This window comes from Fukomys damarensis, unplaced genomic scaffold (assembly GCF_012274545.1).
Source record: "Fukomys damarensis isolate Sample0158 unplaced genomic scaffold, DMR_v1.0_HiC HiC_scaffold_16, whole genome shotgun sequence".
NCBI lineage: Eukaryota > Metazoa > Chordata > Mammalia > Rodentia > Bathyergidae > Fukomys > Fukomys damarensis.
In genome coordinates this window covers 118,128,000-118,145,590 of record NW_022900928.1, presented here as the reverse complement: position 1 = coordinate 118,145,590, position 17,591 = coordinate 118,128,000, and the positions used below count along the sequence as shown (strand labels likewise).

The 17,591-nt window shown below is 52.4% G+C and overlaps 2 protein-coding genes across 3 annotated transcripts in view; one reads left to right on the top strand and one right to left on the bottom strand.

The window, feature by feature from the left end:
- Tmbim1 (transmembrane BAX inhibitor motif containing 1) lies at positions 1-17,037 on the top strand. Its single transcript, XM_010611923.3, has 12 exons — positions 1-60; positions 9,066-9,306; positions 10,751-10,851; positions 11,486-11,550; positions 11,644-11,697; positions 12,268-12,318; positions 13,302-13,341; positions 13,681-13,718; positions 13,896-13,983; positions 14,279-14,374; positions 15,307-15,360; positions 15,705-17,037. The coding sequence occupies exons 2-12, from the start codon at positions 9,105-9,107 to the stop codon at positions 15,849-15,851; spliced, it is 936 nt and encodes a 311-aa protein (XP_010610225.1). The 5' UTR covers positions 1-60; positions 9,066-9,104; the 3' UTR covers positions 15,852-17,037.
- Pnkd (PNKD metallo-beta-lactamase domain containing) overlaps positions 1-17,591 on the bottom strand; it is a 72,968-nt gene that overhangs the window by 51,941 nt on the left and 3,436 nt on the right. The gene's annotated exons all lie outside the window — the stretch shown is intronic.

Genomic DNA, 17,591 nt, shown 5'->3' with positions numbered 1-17,591 from the left:
CCGGTCCCGACAGCACTAGTAGCAGCTGGAGGCTGGGACGCACCTTCGCGAGCGGCGCAGGTAAGTCTCGGGGCCGATGCCGACGGAGCTGAGGACTGAGGGCTGGGGTTGCGCTGGCCCGAGGCGCCCAAACTTTCTTGGAGCCCGTGGCCCGTAGGGCTGGCACCAGAATGGAGATCTTTCGTCCTGGCCGCTGGAGTTTTGCTTTCCCTGTGTGCTTCGGGAGAGCGCTTGGCACCTGGATAGCCGTGGGAGCCAAGCAGCGTCTTGGTGGCACCAGTGCGCAGCCCACGTTCTGGGAGTGTCCCCCTCTATTGGCTTGAGTGGCTCGTCTGTCCCCGAGTGACCTTTGAGTGGCATGGGGGCTGTTATGGTCCTCAGCTGGTGGGGACAGGGAGCGGATCCTGCCCTGTTGCCCAGCCTGCCCTGGCGCCGGAGGTCTTGGTGTAGACAGGTGAATGAGTGTCAGAGCGGTAGGGGGAGGTGGATCTTAGCTCAGAGATTGGGTCCTTGGCGTGGGAAGGTGGGCACCCCGTCCCATACAGAGCTCTGCCCTCTGCCTGTCCTGCTTCCATCCCCTGGTCTCTGAGCTGGGATCCGGGAGCTACGGGGAAGTATTTTCCTTCTCCTGACCTCCTTGAGTCAGGGCAACAACAAAACAGGGAAATGGGAAAAGGGAAAGCGAGTGGGGAAGACTGAGGGGAGGAACGCCAGGCCCTGACCTTGTTTTCTTTCCACAGATCTTTCCCGTGGGCTCCATCCCCAACACTCCACTGTGGCCTGTGGGTGGTATCCACAGGGTTGGGGGTCAGCCTGAGCACCCTGGACTTGGATTAAGGAGGGAGAGCTGGCCAGGGTCCAGGGAGTGGGAGAGCCAGATGTCACAGGTCTGCCAGGTGTCCAGTTCTCTGGGTCTCTGAAATATTCATCTCATTGGTGAAATATTCATCTTACTACTGGCCTGGCCAGTGGTGGCAGAGGAGCCAGGCACTTCCTAGGGCAACTTTGTCCGGGGCAAAGGGGGAGCCCTACTTCCTCATCGCCTGCCTGTTCTCTCTAACCCACTAATCATGAAGACCCAGAGTCTCAGTTTATAGTCCAGAAGAATGCGGTGGGATCAGTACGTCAAGGGCCTGACTTCCTGTCTTCTTATGCCAGGACCCAGTGCCTTGCTTGTAAAAATGGGCACTTCAGAGAGTAATGACGAGTTATAGAGTAAGCGCTGGGAGAATCTTATGTCACAACCTGGGCGTAGCCTCCTCCCTGGGAATGCAGCCTCAGGAAGAAGCCATCCATCTCAGAGCACTTCCGATCCCAAAACTTCTTGTCCAGGGCCTTTCACAAAGATCAGAAACTCCAGCCAGAAAGAGATTGCAGTTACTGTGTGTCTTCAGAGTGCCAAACTGGGAGGACCAGAGGGTGGAAGCTCACAGGAGTCTCTGGATAGTTCTGCAAACATGGCTAACCATGGCCGTGGGCTTTTTGCACAATCCTCTTGGGAATGCTGTGGAAAGACTGACCTTGATAGAATCTTCTACTGCTAAGATTCTGGGATTGTAGGCCAAAAGCTGGGATCTTCTTGTTTGTTTGTTTTTTGAGACAGGGTCTTGCTATGTAGTACAGGTTGGCTTTGAACTCACTCTGCAGCCCAGGCTGCCCTCACACTTGTGATGATCCTCCTGTCTCGGCTTCCCAAGTTAGGATTATAGACATTTGCACACGTCTGGTGAGGGTCTTATTTTGTTTTTTTTTCTTTTGGTACCAGGGATCAAACTCGGGTTCTTGTGCTTGCGAGGCAAGCGCCAGAACCAGTGAGCTAAATTCCCGGCGCGTGAGGGTCTTATTTTGAAGCAGAAATGATATCCAGAATTCCACTGGCTACAACGGCTGGTACATAGGGACTCAGTACACTGGTTGGGGAGGAGGATAACACTGAGTCCTCCCTGTGTATAATCGTCTGTTCTTTTTCCATGAGATGGGTGACATTTGGGGACACCAGATTCTTAGTTCTTGGCGGGCTGGAGATTTCCTCCTTGTCATGGCAGTCAGTGCCATCATAAGAGGTTACAGTGGCCGCTGTGCAGAAGTGGGGGTGAGGGAGGACCTTGCAGAGAGGTTCCTGGTACTGAGCTGATTCTCTGGGAGAGCACATGCCACATTCTTACTGTGACTGCTCTGAGAAGGGGACTGGGTAGACATATAGGTTTTCTTGTTTTGTTTTGTTCTTTTGAGACAGAGTCTCACTATGTAGTTGAGACTGACCTGGAACTCACTATGTAGCCCAGGTGGGTCTCACAGTGTTCCTCCTGCCTCAGCCTTCTGAATGCTGGGATTACAGGCGTGCACCACCATGCCCGGCAGAAATACAGGATTTTAAGAAATGAGTTAGGATATGGGTTTTTCTCAGGGTTGAGTCTGTTTGTAAAACAGGTGGCCTGGATCGGCAGCTACAGGCTATGAACAGGTGTGCCTGGAAGAAGTTTGGATGAATACTGGGTTAAACTACCTTGAACAGGGCAAAGCCTCTCAGGGGCTTAACATGCCTCTGGGACTTGTGAATTTTCACAGAGATAGAATTGTTACTGTTTCCACACCTGGCCACTAAGGGCTTCCGGGAAATGCCTGGCCAGGTGATTCTGCTCTCTCTCCAGTTGCTATAAATGAGTCTTTGCTCCTAAGACTAGGGAGACCATCTGCCTGGATTCCCACAGCTACTTAATGAGCCCAGGCCTCTTAATTCCAGCCTTGGGTGCTTTTTTTCCCCATTTGTGGTACTGAGGATTGAATCCACAGTCTTCACAGTGAACTACGTCCCTGGCACTTCTTTTTTGAGGCTATGTCTCACTATGTAGTTTAGCCTAGCCTTGAACTTGTGGCAATCCTCCTGCCTCAGCCTCCCAAGTGCTGGGATTACAAGCATATGCCACCATATCTGGCACTGAGTACTTTCTCTCCTAGTGTCTCTGCAGGTTCTGGGGAGAGTGAGCACCCAGGGGGAGCTAGCCGGGGGATTATAGGGGCAGTTTGGGAGAAGAGTTACGGCCACCCACATACCCAGGACACGCCACATGCCTCTGCCTCTGTAGATGTCCTCCAGACCAGGGCATGTGAACACTGCCCCCAGTGTAGCCTCCTTGGGGATGTGTCAATTGCCAGTCAGGAACTGGCAAAGTTGGAGTGGACTCTGCTCTTTCGGCTCAGGACACTTACCTCAGGGATGTAAAAACTGAGATACGAAGTGGTGTATTTCGACTCTGGAGTCAACACCAAAGTCGGGGCGGGCATCAGCTCCCTGTTTCCTAACTAACTCTGGGCTCAGGTATCAGATGAATTTTCACTGGGAAAAGGGACTGGTATCAACACAACACTTGCTCAGCTCCTCTCTGCCAGTTGTGATCTTTACCCTGGAGCTCTCTGCAGCCAGGCGGAAAGGTGCAGGGTTTGCACTTTAGAGTCAGACAGCAGCTCTGGGTTCAAACCCATCTCTGCTGGTTGCCTGCTGTGGGGCTTTAGATCTGATTTTCTCTGTATTTCTGTTTTCGTATTGGCAGAATGGGATCTCTGGTGAGAACCAGGGGCACCTTAGTTGCTACTGACTTAGTTGCTTCGTAAGTACTGGTGTTACTTATTACTCCAAGTGGTCCCTTCCATTCCGGCCCATTGTTAATCATCTGTGCTCTAACCTGGAAGAGGAACTGAAGACAGGAAAGTTGAAACCCAAAGGAAGTGGGTAGGGCCTGTGTTTCAGAGGTGGCATCTGCTGTGTTAATAGTTTCCTCTTCGTCTGAATTCCCTGCCTACTGATGTCGCTGGGGTCTGGGGTTACAGTCCTGACACAGTTCTGCCCTCAGAGATAAGGGTGTCTGGGTCCTTACATGTGCCCCTCAGCCGCCAGCCCTGTCTCCATGGATATGAAGAGAGGCTGTCCTGGCTAGAGGCGAGGCTGGGAGGTGGGGCTTGGCACCAAGGGAGAGAAGTAAGGGACTGTCAGTGTGACCGGAGATCTTGAAAGAACTGGCGGAATGGGTGGCTTGTTGGGCTCCTCCTCAGGGCTGTGTGCTTGCAACAGTCTGAGTTCTAGATGGTAGGCGGGGCTGGGAAGAGAAGTTCCAAAGCCATGACCAAGAGGGCCTATGTGGGCAGGGACCAGCACTTCTAGGCTCTGAGGTTTCCTGGTTTGTCAAATGACTACATGACATCCATTCTAGCTCCAGTATTTCAGTTTTTAGACTCCCTGACTTCATCTCTTAATCCCAGAGGCTAGGCCAACTGAAGGGTATTGTGGTTGACTCAGCCCCGTGGTCCAAAATCGCCCAGACACGGGTGCATCTCTTACTCCTCTGCTCACTGTGTGCCAGAGTGGGAGTGCTTCCCTGGGGGAAGGTGGGGAACTGGTCATGGAGACCTGGGCACCTGGCCAGGCCTTGCTGCTGGCCTGCTGGGTGGGGCTTCCTGAGATGTGCACTCTGAGCTATTCTTTCCATTCTGCTCTGGGCACCCATTCCTGGCAGGGAGGAGGGCAGGCTGCCTGGACCAGTCAGCTGCTCCTTTCTGCTTGTCTGGCTGTAACCTCAGTAGCTTGGGCCTCCCCTGCAGATTCCAGGTTTTAACTCTTTGTATGCCTCGGGAAAGCCAGAGCCTAGGTCACCCCACAGGCAGGGAGAGCACCCAAGAGGGGAGATGCTTCCCCAGCTCTGACTGTGAAAGCCTCTGCCACCAACAAGTCCTGCTCTTTGGGGCCAGAGTCTACTTTCCTGCTGCCATGACTGGTCAGGGAAAGGAATGCTCTAGTTCCTTCCGGCAGGGGGATGGGGCCTCAAGAGGGAGCAGCACACTGGGATGTGTAACTGCCAAGACAGTGGAGCCTGCATATGCCAATGGCAGGCAGTGTGGGGTGAAGAATGTTCTAAGGACGAAAGCTGCCTGCACACAGGAAGGGCGAACAGGCTCCCTGACGCTGGTGTTTGTTCAAGTAGAAGTGCAAGGCCTCCTGTATCTGAGGAACATTTCAGGCTCCCAGGAGATCTGAGCCCCGGGATACTGAGGTCTTCCAACAGCTACCAGCAGAATGCACAGGACCTGTGCTGCCCTAGGCTCCAGCCCCACCCTGCCTCTCTGTCTGACTGCTGCCAACCCCAGCGGCCCTGGGTCCCCAAGGCTCCTTCTGGTCAGTGCTCTCCTTGCCACGAGCTCAGGGGAGGCGAGTACAGCAGAGGCTGCCACTGACACTGGACTAACAGGAGTTAATTCTCCCCTGGGGCTCTGCACCAGATAGATAGGATCATCACCTCTTGGCCTCACAGCCATGGTGAAAGACAGGTCACTGCTTGCACAGTGGCTGTCTGCTCAGAAACATGAGGGCGGGCTCGCCTTCTGAGCTGAGCAAGCGTCCCCTCAGTGCTGACCTTTTGAGTCTGTCTCTGGGTCAGCTTTGCCTCGGGCTGCTGCCACTGTGGAGGGCTGACTGTTTGAGTGTCTGTGTCCTGTGTAAACTTCCTGTCCTGAGAAGCTCTTAGGCAGGAAGCCATGGGAGGAGGAAAGAACAGTTTGGATAGGGGCTGTGTACATGGGGGGCTCCCGAGGGACTCTGTGTGGCTCTGGGCAGTCCTGGGCCAAAGGCTTGACTTCATCTCACTCTAGCAAGGTCACCTTGGCCAAGTGACTTCATTCATCTAAGCCACAATATCTTCATTTGTAAATGGATAAAAACAACAGAATTCACCCTGTAAGGAGTTCATGAAATAATAACTGAAAATAATCCATACTTAAAAATCTGTTTATCTGGGGTCAGGCATCATTCTAAGAGCTCTGTGTGTGTTTTCTCTTAATTTTTTCCTTTTTCTTCTTTTGTCATATTAGAGATGAGAACCAGGGGTTCACACATGCTAGACAAGGCTCTACCACTGAACTACATCCTAGCTTTTTTTTTGGTACCAGGGATTGAATTCGGGTCCTTGCGTTTGCAAGGCAGGCCACCAAACCGCTGAGCTAAATGCCTGACCTGCTTGCTTTTTTTTTTTTTTTTTTTTTAAATTTTTTGTTTTGAGACATGTGGTCCAGGCTGGCTTCAAACTGGTGATCTTCTTGCCTCAGCCTTCCAGAGTGCTGGGATTACAGGCATGCATCACGATGCCTGGTACCCAGTTCTTTTCTTTTTTATATTCATAATTACTGTCTTATTTGCAGTACTGGAAATTGAACCCAGGATCTTTGCCATGAGATACATCCCTAGTCTTCTGTCCATTTTTTTTTTTTTTTTTTTTTTTTTGAGACAAGGTATTGCTGTATAGTTTAGGCTGGCCTCAAACTCATGGTGATCCTCTTGCCTCAGTCTCCCAAGTGCCGGGATCACAAGTGTGCACCACCACATCCAGCTTTTTTCTTAAATTGTGAGGCAGGGACTCACTAAGTTACTAAGTTGTCCAGCCTGGGCTAGAACTTTCTATCCTCCTGGCTCAGAATAATGGGAATTATTATTGTTATTTTTGGTGGTACTAGAGATTGAACTCTGTCCTCAAACTGAGCTATATCCCCAGTCCTTTTTTGTTTTGTTTTGTTTTTATTTTGAGATAATTTTGCTAAGTCACTAAGTTGCCAAAGCTGGGCTCAGTTTTTTTCGCCTGCCTTAGCCTCCTACAGTGCTAGGATTACAAGTTTGTGCCAACACACCTGGCTCCACCTTCGTTTTTACAGCAACTTTCTGGGAACTACTGTTACTAGTGTTTTGGGTTTGCAGTCCAGGCTGGCCTTGAACTCACTATGTATCCTTGGCTGGCCTTGAACTTGCAGTAATCCTCCTGCCTCAGCCTCCCGAGGGATGGGATTATAGGCCTGTTAGTGTTAAACCCATATTCCATTTGAAGAACCTAAGGCATAGCAAGGTGAAGGGCTCAGTGGTAGTCTCTGGTGTGGACAGGCCGGTAGCTGAGGCTTAAGACAGCTAGACTTGGACCTGCTGTGTCCCAGCAGGTAGGTCTACTGCCTGAGTCCTCTGAAACCAGAAGCATGACAGGGCGGGGCGATGGAGTACAGCGCTCTATGAGTCAGCAGCCTGCTAAACTGAACCAGACTCCGGAGGCCCACTGGAGGTGGCCCTTCCTCTCTGAGTCATAATTCACCCTGTGCACCCGCAGCCCCTTGGGCAGCTAGCTGTCTGCTGGCAAAGGGAAGGCCTTTGCAGCCTGTCTCCCAGGCTGTCACAGTCCGCTGGTAGGGTGGGTGGTGAGCTCAGAGATCACCCGGCACACCCCACCTCATTTCAGAGATAAAGGATCAGGCAAGGGTGACATCATGGCTTGGTGGCTTCTGATCACAGGGCCTTCCCAGCCAGTGTGTCTTGCAGCCTTTTCAGGCAGTCAAGTGTGTCACCACCCACATGGTGGGTCAGAGGCTGCCTGGTGATGGCCATAGTGACAAACATGCCTACTCAAAGATAACCTGTCCTGCACTCCTTCCTCCATGTAGGGAGTGGAAAGCTTAGGGAGAAGGAGCCTCTCACTCCTGGGGCGAGGGGGGTTTCTCTTTCTTTCCTTTATCCTATTAAAGGGGTTCACACATTCTACCTACCCAGAGAAGGTTCTGAGAGCAGTGATTAACACCATGCCCTAGCTCACAGCACCCTGCTGCCCTGCTTTGCCCCTCAGCCTTCAGGGTTGGGCGGGGCTTTCTTCTTTCTGACTTGACACATTCTTGCTCTGCTTCTGTCCTTTCTACTCTGGGGACATGGAAAGCAGCTTTCCTCAACTAACTTATTCAGGGACCTGGCCTGCTATTTGATCCAGGCCAACTTCCCCTCTGAATTAGCTCAGTTGTCCTCAGAGAGAAGACATAAGGCAGTCTTTATTCCATCCCGGGCCTGTGCAGGGTGCCCTACAAAGCAGCTGGGGCTCTCCTCCTTCCAGCAGAGGCTGTGAGGGTAGCCACCTGAGTCTTGGGTGTCCTGCTGTGGGGTGCTCAAGTCTGCACCTTGGGGTGACACTCTAGACAGGGACTGGGCCTGACGCTGGCAGGGCATGACATGGCCCTACACAAAGGCCTCTTCCTTAGCTCTTCTCATCTCTGTCACCTTAGAAGGAAACACCAGGCCTGAGGGATGTTATTGAGAAGCAGAGATACATAAAGGCTCAGAGTAACGTAAAGGACAGGTAGCAGGATCCTGGAGGGCTCCATTCTGGTTATGCCACTAACCTGCTAGTTGTGTGACCCTAGGAATCACTTCACTGTTCTGAGTTGATTCTCTCATCTGAATGTGGCATTCAGAACTGGGGTTACCCAGAGGTCCCTTCTACTTGCAGGGCCTCTCAGCTTGCTCTCTTCCCCATGAGTCACTGTTCTTGGGTAAAATTCACCAAGACTCCAGAGATCTGGGTTCAAAACGCTTCTCCCCTTCCCAGTTGTATGGGGATCCTGTGCTCATTCTCCACTCCCCAGAAGGCCAGTGAAAAGAGTAAAAGAGCAGTCACACACGATACCACATGGGATGTACCACAGCTGCTCTTTAAGGGAACCAGAAAGTCCAGTCTCAGGCCTGCCCCATGTGGCCTTGCAGCTCCTGACTCCGCCTGCCTCCCTGCAGCGCTGGCCCTGGGTGGCTTGTTTTCCTCCTCCTCCCTGCTCTCAGCCTTGGCTCCGCCCCAGCTCCAGCTCTCAGTCCTGCAGCTCCAGCCAGCTGCCTTGGGGGCTGGGCTGACCCCTCCTCCAGAGGGTCCCAGCTGGCACTGTGACTCACCAGGAGGCTGTGCCAGGGCCATCCAGCTTCTTACTGGCTCTGCTGTTAAGCTACCGACACTGGGAGCGTCTCACTGCCCTGTTCCGTGTCTGTCATACAACTGATGCTCAGCAGCAACTGAGTGCCAAACAAATCTTTCCTACAGCCAGGGAAATGAGGGCCCTGAGCTGGTGAGAGGGCAGGAGGGCCAGGGGCCATGCCTGCGGCAGCAGGTGACATAAGTGAACTACAGAAAAACTGGGAGGGAGGGTCTCCCATCCACGTACACGGAGACAGCCTGGAAGGGGGGCTGAGTGAGCCAAGGCAGGCACTCATGACTGCTTTTCTTCTCTTTCAGGTGCCAACAGCTGGGGTCCCCCTCAGCCCTTGAACTGTCATGTCCAACCCCACCGCCCCCCCTCCCTATGAGGACCACAATCCCCTATACCCTGGTCCTCCACCCCCTGGGGGCTATGGGCAGCCATCTGTGCTGCCAGGCGGCTACCCTGCTTACCCTGCCTACCCACAACCTGGCTATGGTCACCCTGCTGGCTACCCACAGCCTATGCCCCCAATCCACCCGATGCCCATGAACTATGGTGAGTTCTGGAAGGGTAGATGGTGGGTGGGTGGATGGGTGGGAGGAAGGAAGCAGCCCTGGGGCATATGAGCCCACTTCCTTTCCTTCCCTTTTCTCTTTAACCTCCCCTTTAATCTTTTCTTCTCTGTTTAGATCTCGTGTCTTCCTTACCTCCCTCCTCGGTCCCTTGGCTTCTGTCATCCCCCCACCCCCAGCCAGTTGCTAGCCCCTTTATTCAGCAAGGGTTGGAGTCCATAAGACATGTACCAGAACTTACACACCAGAGAAGGGTGCTGGGTGAACAGGGGCAAGCAGTTACCTAAAGGACCCTTTCTGTTTCCCAGAGAGGCTGCTGCCACCCCACCCAGGTGCCATGCATTCTTTAGGAACTGCCTGTGCAACCCTAAGTGCTTTTCTTTAAAAAAAATAATATCTTTGGGCACTGGGCGTGATATCGCACACCTGTGATCCTAGCACTCAGGAGGATCACTATGAGTTAGCCTGAACATAGTGAGACCTTGTCTCAAAAGAAAAAAAAAAAAAAAATCCTTGGGGCTGACAAATCCTTATCCTTCAGGTAAAGCCTGATTTTTGCAAACATCCCAAAGTCCTTTGGAGCCACCTTTGGTAAACATTCATAGCAGGTCAGAAACAGATACAGTTGGTGTACAGTGACCCTCTTCCTGGAAGGATTTTCCATTTCTAATTTTTTTGGTGCTGAGGATGTAGAGCTTCCTGTATTCCTGGCATGTTCTCTCCTGAGCTCCACCCGAGGCCCTTGTGGGTGGTCTAGACAGCACTCCCAGGAATGTTTGGAGGCTGGCTCTGTGGTCCCTGGAGTCCTGGCACATGTGCTCTGATGCAGATCACACGAGTCGCACATGCCCTTGACAGATCTGTTTTCCTGAGCCTCACCTGCACTATGTCCTGAGCAGTCCTACCCTGCTTCTTTCTGCCTTCCATCCCTGAGGCCACTGCCAGCCCCACTTCCTCCCTGATGAAGACACCACCTCTCCACCCGATGGCATGGCAGACAGCCCTCAAGAGATACGTGTTGATGGAGTGGCTGTCATGCAAGTACCCTCATGCCATGCCAGCCTGTGTCATATGAGGGCACATGGAGGACCTCGGCTTGGGGGAGCAATTATGTCATGACACTTGTCTTTTGGCTAGACCTTTGATTTATACATTTATTTATCTGCACTAAGGATTGAACCCAGGGCCTCATGTCTGCCACTGAGCTAGAAACCCAGCCCATTTAAATTTGTGAGACAGGGTCTTGCTAAGTTTTCCAGCCTGGACTTGAACTTGCAATCCTCCTGCCTCAGCTTCCTGAGGAGTTGGGATTACAAGCATGGGCCACTACCCAGACTGAGCCTTTGTTTAGGATAGCATTGGAGATACTTTGGAATTGAGGCCACATGTTCCAGGTCCTCACTTGGTCCTATGTGATCTGTCCCTAGGCCCAGGCCAGGGCTATGATGGGGAGGAGAGAGCAGTGAGTGACAGCTTTGGGCCTGGAGACTGGGATGACCGGAAAGTCCGACATACCTTCATTCGCAAGGTAAGATCAGGGCTGGGAGGCTGGGAGCTGTTGGATCTGGGCCCTCAGGCTGTGGGAATGGTGGAGGATGGGCTGAGTCAGCTCCAGGAACAGACCTGCATCCCTTTCACCCTTGACCTTGTTTTGGGAGGGCAGAATCAATCTGGGAAAATCTGCTGGGGCTCTGCCCAAGTGTTCTGCCTTCCCCAGACGTCCTTCTCCTGTTAGACTGTAGGCATCCTTGAGCTGAAGCGGTCGTACTTGCTCCTAGCCCACCCTCCCTGTCTTCTGTCGGTGTAGCTCCCTGCTAGGGCCAGACAGATGCACAGCATGGAGTCACTTTGAACTGCTGCAAGGGTGGAGCTGGTAGCACAGGGGCAGTAAACTGAGGTGGTGCTCCAAAGGGGAGATGCCGAGGAGTAGGGAGGGGGCAGAGGATGAAGTGCAGATAGCATGTGAGCCTGGCCCTTCACTGGCTCACTCGGCCAGGCTGCAGTGGGAGGGTCTCTTTGAGGGCTTAACACGTCCCCTTGTACCACGGGTGAGGAAAGGGTCCCATGGCGTTCTGGGCGCCTTGGTCCTGAGGCCTGGCTGCTGCTTCTGGGGAGAGGCCAGGGCGTGGGTGGTGACCTCTCCCTGGCCATCTGTGTTCCAGGTTTATAGCATCATCTCCGTCCAGCTGCTCATCACAGTGGCCATCATCGCTATCTTCACCTTTGTGTGAGTCTTGGCCTGGGCCACCGGCTGGGCTGGGCCTTGGCAAGGAGGCAGAGGGGCCCAGGTTGACTCTCTCTTTTCCTCCCTACTCCACAGGAAGCCAGTTGGTGAATTTGTGAGGAAAAACTCAGCTGTGTACTACGTGTCTTAGTGAGTGTGTGGCCTTCTCTGCTCAGGCGAGAAGGGGAAGCGGGGTTGGCAGTTTCAGATACCACTTAACTACCTATATTCAGGGTGGGGATCAAAATGCTTTTTGAGGCCAGGTCTGGTGGCACATGCCTGTAATCCTGGGAGGCTGAGGCAGGAGGATTGCTTTGAGTTTGAGGCCAGCCTGAACTACACAGTGAGACCATTTCAAACCATCCCCCCAAAAAAAACCCCAAACCCAAATGCTTTTCAAAAGTCGTCTTTCCAGGGTCCAACGCCAGTCTCCTAGGCTACCTGTGACAAGAGAGATAAGAGGGTCACAGGACACACTGGGGGGTGGGTGGCAATGGTGGATCATTAGACTCAAGCTCTTGGCTTAAACCCGTGTGGCTGATCTTCTCAGTGCCCCTAGCTGGGGGCGATCTTGTCCTTGATTCCTACTGAGTAGCTTGCCCAGACTGCCAGACAGCTGTCTGGGCCTCCCCAGGCCTGGTGAGTGCCACCCTGCTGGGCTCGGCAGGGGCTGAGGGCAGCTGTGGGCCTGGAGACTATGTCCCATCTCTTTCTGCCCAGTGTTTTCTTCATCGTCACCTACCTGATCCTTGCCTGCTGCCAGGGACCCAGGTGAGTCCCAGCGACCTAGACAATGAGGAGGGCACCGGATGGGACAGGGGCCAAGTGTGTTGGTAGGCAAAGGGATTCTTTATAGCAGTTAAGTGGAGACTGATGAGAAATAGTGGTGAGGCAGGAGGACTATATGTTTGAGACCAGTCTGGGCTATATAGGTAGTTCAAGGCTAGTTTATCTTAAAAGCAAAAACAAAAAACCTATCTTAAAAACCAGGCCAGGGTGGTGGTGCACACCTGTAATCCCAGCACTTGGGAGGCTGAGGCAGTAGGATTGCTGTGAATTCAAGGCCAGCCTGGGCTACACAGTTGAGTTCAAGACTAACCTGAACCACACATTGAGATGCTGTCTCAAAACACCAAAAATACGCTGGTGCTGGGCTGGGAATTTGGCTCAGTGGTTCCGCTGCCACCTCGCAAGAGCAAGGGCCCTGATTTCGATCACTGGTACAATATATACTGCTATAGTATATATATACTGGTGCTGATGATGACAGGGATAAGGGTGGCTGCTGTCCAGGTGTGTGCAAAGTACTGTGTGTAGGATCTATCTAGCCAGCATTCTCACAGCAACTCTGCAGGACAGCAGCATTTTAACCATGTAACAAATAGGAATGAGAAAAAGAGAAGTTGTGAGGAAGGAAATGAATGAAAAACGGGGTGGGAGTGGGGGTGGGATGGGGGAGAAGGAAAACCAGGTAGTAAGAGCTCAAGGCTCAGAGACCCTGGGCAACTTTCTCATAGTTCCAGAGGTACTCAGTGTTAGAGATGTAAACAAGTCCTGCTCTTGACCCTGCAGCAGAGGTCTGCCCCGCTGCCCCACACTGCTCCTGTGTAAACAAACACCTGAGCAGGAACCACAGCCATGTGAGCACCAAGGCAGGGCTGATGCAGGGCACAGGAGCCAGGCATCTCCTCCAGCTGAAGGGGCCTCTCTGACTTGCTAACCCAGGCACCTAACCAGGGTTTCTCTCTTCTCAGACGCAGGTTCCCCTGGAACATCATCCTGCTGACCATCTTTGTAAGTGTGGAGGGGCAGCAAGAGGGCTGTCCTAGGAAGGGCTGGGGACACCACTGTGGAAGAATGTCCCTGGCTGTCTCCCCACTTCACCCTGCCTGCCTGCCTCTTTCCAACTTAGTCATGTTTCTCCCCAGCCATGGCAGGCCACTGTGGCTTTTCCCCAAGAGCTAGAGCTTCCTTTGTTCCTTCCCTTTCCATTCCCCCCCCACCCCTGCTTTTTTTGTGGTGCTGAGAATTGAACCAAGGGCCAGGAACGTGGTGGGCAAGTACTCTTATCACGGTGCCATGCTCCAGCCTCTACTGCTCTTGAATGTTTTCCTCATTTCTGTTCTTCCCTAGACTCTGGCTCTGGGCTTCATGACAGGCACCATTTCCAGGTATGTTCAAGGACAACTCATATTTCTGGGTAGTGTTATTATGGGGGACGGGCTGTCCTCGAGCTGGCAGTAATCCGCACAGGAGGATTCTGGGCAGGGTTGTTCTGGAGGCAGTGGGTTTGAAGTCATTTTTATATGGCTTATATCTCTGGCCTCTTAATTCTTTCCACCTCCCAGTACATATGAAACCAAAGCCGTCATCATCGCAATGATCATCACTGCTGTGGTGTCCATTTCCGTCACCATCTTCTGCTTTCAGACCAAGGTGAGGGCATGGAGGGCCCTTTCTCAGCCACCTTTCCTCACTGGCCCTTTGGGTTTGGCACATGAGCAGGCCTGGGAAGGTCTAGACCCTGATAGCCAGGGATTTTCTTTAGAGACCCTAGTCCCTTTCTGCTCCTATCTGCACCCGCAGATCTGCTTCTTGTCTGTACTTGGCATGTCTTGGCCACTCCCATGCCCACAGCACCAGGGCTCCCTGGAAGAGGGGCGGGGCCAGTCTGGCTGGGCTGCTGGCTGTGACAGTCACCTGACAAGTACCCTTTCTCCCTTCCTGGCAGGTGGACTTCACCTCATGTGCAGGCCTCTTCTGTGTCCTGGGAATTGTGCTGATGGTGACTGGGATTGTCACTAGCATTGTGCTGTGTTTCAAATATGTGAGTGTCCTGTGACGGGTTGGGTTGGTGAAGCCCCTCTTGGGCCTCAGGGTCTCTGACTTCCAGAATCTGCCCACTGGGTAGCAAAGGAACCAACATGGAAGTGTTATATTTTGGGGTTAGGGTATAATCAGTCTCTCTTTAGAGACAAATGGCCCTGGAAGCCATGACACCTGGGCAGTGTTGCTGAGTTCCTATGGGGATTAGGTCTAATAGTTAAGACTAGGTTCTAGGAGAGGACCCTGGTCAGAGAAAATAGGCCTGGGTAGAAGAGACTGGGGGGGGGTCACTGTCTTTGATTCTAGCAGCTGAGGGAGAACATGGGTTCCCAGGCCAGGGAGGACAGACAGTGCTGTTGGGAGAAAGATGAGAACGGAGAGCAACTGTCCGTCTGACCATGGGCTGGCTCTGCCCTTCCATAAACAGGCACATGGAGGAGTGTCAACAGGGTTGTTCCCCAATTCTGATGCTCATCAGGGAAGCTGCAATGCTTCCCTCGCAGCTGTTCTTCAATCCGTCCATCTAGGATAGGCTGCAGAAGCCCAGAATCTGGCTGCATGTGTTCTACTGAGTACCCACCATGGTGCCCATCAGCCATGCATGCTGGGTCTGCCCTCCAGAGCTGTCACTTGACTGCCACCTTTTTTCTAGAAAACACCTTGACTAGCTCTAGAGATTGGTTTGGCAAAAAGATGCTGTGACTGGTGTTACAGGCCGCTGTAGGGATGGCCTCTGCTTCCACTGCCAAGTATATCACCATTCTTCCTTCTTTCCGGGCTCTAGAAAGGCATGATAAGGATCCCAGAGAGCTGGCTTCCTGGATCTGCCTCCTCCGATGCCCAAATCCCAGGGGTTAGCTGGGTCTTAAGGGCCTGTCCCAGATGTGCTTTGCTCAGATTTCTAATGTCATCCTCTGTTCCCCTTTCTCTCAGATTTACTGGCTTCACATGGTCTATGCTGCTATTGGGGCCATTTGTTTCACCCTGGTAAGTCCCCACCTGGCTCTAGGAAGGGATGGAGGGAAGTGGAAACTGAATTTAGGTGGCTTGGGACTTGAGAATGGGCCATAGGTTGTCTTTCCTCTCTCCTGTCAAGAGGTTCCAGTAATTTTCTGAGCATTCCCTCTGTCTCATTCACACTGCCAGCTGTTAGAAGGCTCAGCAGGCCCTTTAGAGATGACACTGTGGCAGGCTCAGGGATGTGAAAAGAGGCCATGTTATGTTTTTAATTAACAAGTCCCCTAAACATGCTGCATGGCACACAGGCTCCCAGGACAACCCCGGGCCACTAAGCCCTTGGGTTCTTATATTTGGCTTCCTTGTCCCTGCAGTTTCTGGCTTATGACACACAGCTTGTCCTGGGGAACCGGAAGCACACCATCAGTCCTGAAGACTACATCACAGGTGCCCTGCAGATCTACACAGACATTGTGTACATCTTCACCTTTGTGTTGCAGCTGGTTGGGGATCGCAACTGAGGAGCACCCCTGTTCCACTCATCCTGGGCACTCCCTTCTCCAGAGGACTGGGCCCAACACCCTTTTTCTTCCCCTCAAGTTATATGCCCAGTTTCCTTTAGTCATGAGGATGGGTGGGCTCTTGTGGGAACCTGCTGGACCTGAGGAGAACTCTTGCCCTTGGTGGGCCTGACAGGGACTAGCCTAAAGATATATCTCCCCTCCCCACCCATGGCATGGCACCAAAATCTTGGGGTGTGATGTGTGAAAAGAGCCTGGTCTTTAGCTGAAAGGGAATGTGAATGGCAGAAGGGCTTCACTGTGAAGCACTTCCCTTCCCACCTTGTCACTGGCTTCTAGGCTAGGGAACTCGAGCTGTTTCCCTCTTGAATGCAGCCAACAGAGCCAGATAGCTTGTCCCCAGTTCCTGGACTCAGAGGCCATTATCCCCATATTCCTTGGGCTTGGCACCTTTTAGTCAGGAAGATAGAAGAGTTCTCCCCACTCCAACCTATCTGTTCCAGTAACATGTATATGGTGTTTATCTGGGTATGGCTAAGGGAGGAAGAATAAGCATATAAAGTGCAGGGGCCAGCCCAGCAGAGCATCCCTGGGCTTCCTGCAGGCCTGGTTGGTACACAGCAGGCCAGCAGAGCCACCTGGGCCATTCTCCAAAGCTCTTGGGGCCTCCCTAGGGGCTTCTGATTGCTGGTCAGAAGCTTTTGCTATCTCTGCTTAGGTGCTCAGAGCAGAAAGTGAGGAGCAATGGTTAGGAAATGGAGTGTTTTGTAAGCTCATGGGTGTGGAGAGGAGCAAGGTGGAGGAGATGGACTGGAGGCAAGGAGAATGTTTTAAGGTCTCCCAGCTGATCTGAGAAATACTGAAGTCTAAGAAAACTTGTGTCCTTTCTTTCTGCCAACCCAAGAAGGGTCCTGTGCAGGAAGTGACAATGTCTGAGTCTGGCCTGAACTCAGGGATGGGGGGTTTTCAACTCCAGCCCCATCTCCCCAGCCAGCCACTGCCTTCTTTGTAATACAAGTGCCTCAAGCTGGAGTGGGGAGAGGACGGGGTCAGTATTGGGTGGAAGTGGAAACTACATCAGCCCAAGGTATAATTATGATTTCTCTGTTGAGTACTTGCTCCTAAATATATCACACAAAGGGACACAACTAGTAATGTAATAAAGTTTTATGTTTAGCAATTAAACCCTCTGGTTTTCTTTCCTGGAAGGTGCTGGCTCTGGGAGTACCTGGCTGGCTGTGCCCAAAGCATCCACTTCCTTCCTGTGCATTCTGGCTTTCTTCTCACAGCTCTTTCTTCTTTTTTGTGCTACTGGGGATGGAACCCCCCAGGGCCTTGTGAATGCTAGATCCTTAGGCCTTCTCTCACACCTGTTCTCAGGTGACCTAATGTACTCAAGCACAGCATTTCTTGGTGATGGATGCAACAAGGTGGTGAAGGCTGACAGATGGCAGGGGAAAAGGAGCTGGAGTCTGCAATCCTGGATCTAGAGGCGACCGCTCAAGAGCCACAGTGCTTGACCACTTTTGTGTTGTGGACCCTCTACAATAGCCCAGGAGAGCTACTCACTCTCTTCCCTATAGAGCTGTATGAAGAGCTGGGCGTGGGGGCACACACCTGTCATTCTAGCTACTCAGGATCTGAGGCAGGAGGACTGCAAGTCTGAGGCCAGATGGGCAACCTGGTGAGTTACAGAGACCCTGTCGCAAAAAAAAAAAAAAAAAAAAAAAAAAAAGGGGG

Coding starts and splice junctions, on each gene's coding strand:
- Tmbim1 (XM_010611923.3), top strand. CDS start 9,105: ATGTCCAACCCCACCGCCCCCCCTCCCTATGAGGACCACAATCCCCTA. Junction 10,852..11,485: donor GACATACCTTCATTCGCAAG/GTAAGATCAGGG, acceptor TCTGTGTTCCAG/GTTTATAGCATCATCTCCGT. Junction 13,342..13,680: donor TCATCCTGCTGACCATCTTT/GTAAGTGTGGAG, acceptor GTTCTTCCCTAG/ACTCTGGCTCTGGGCTTCAT.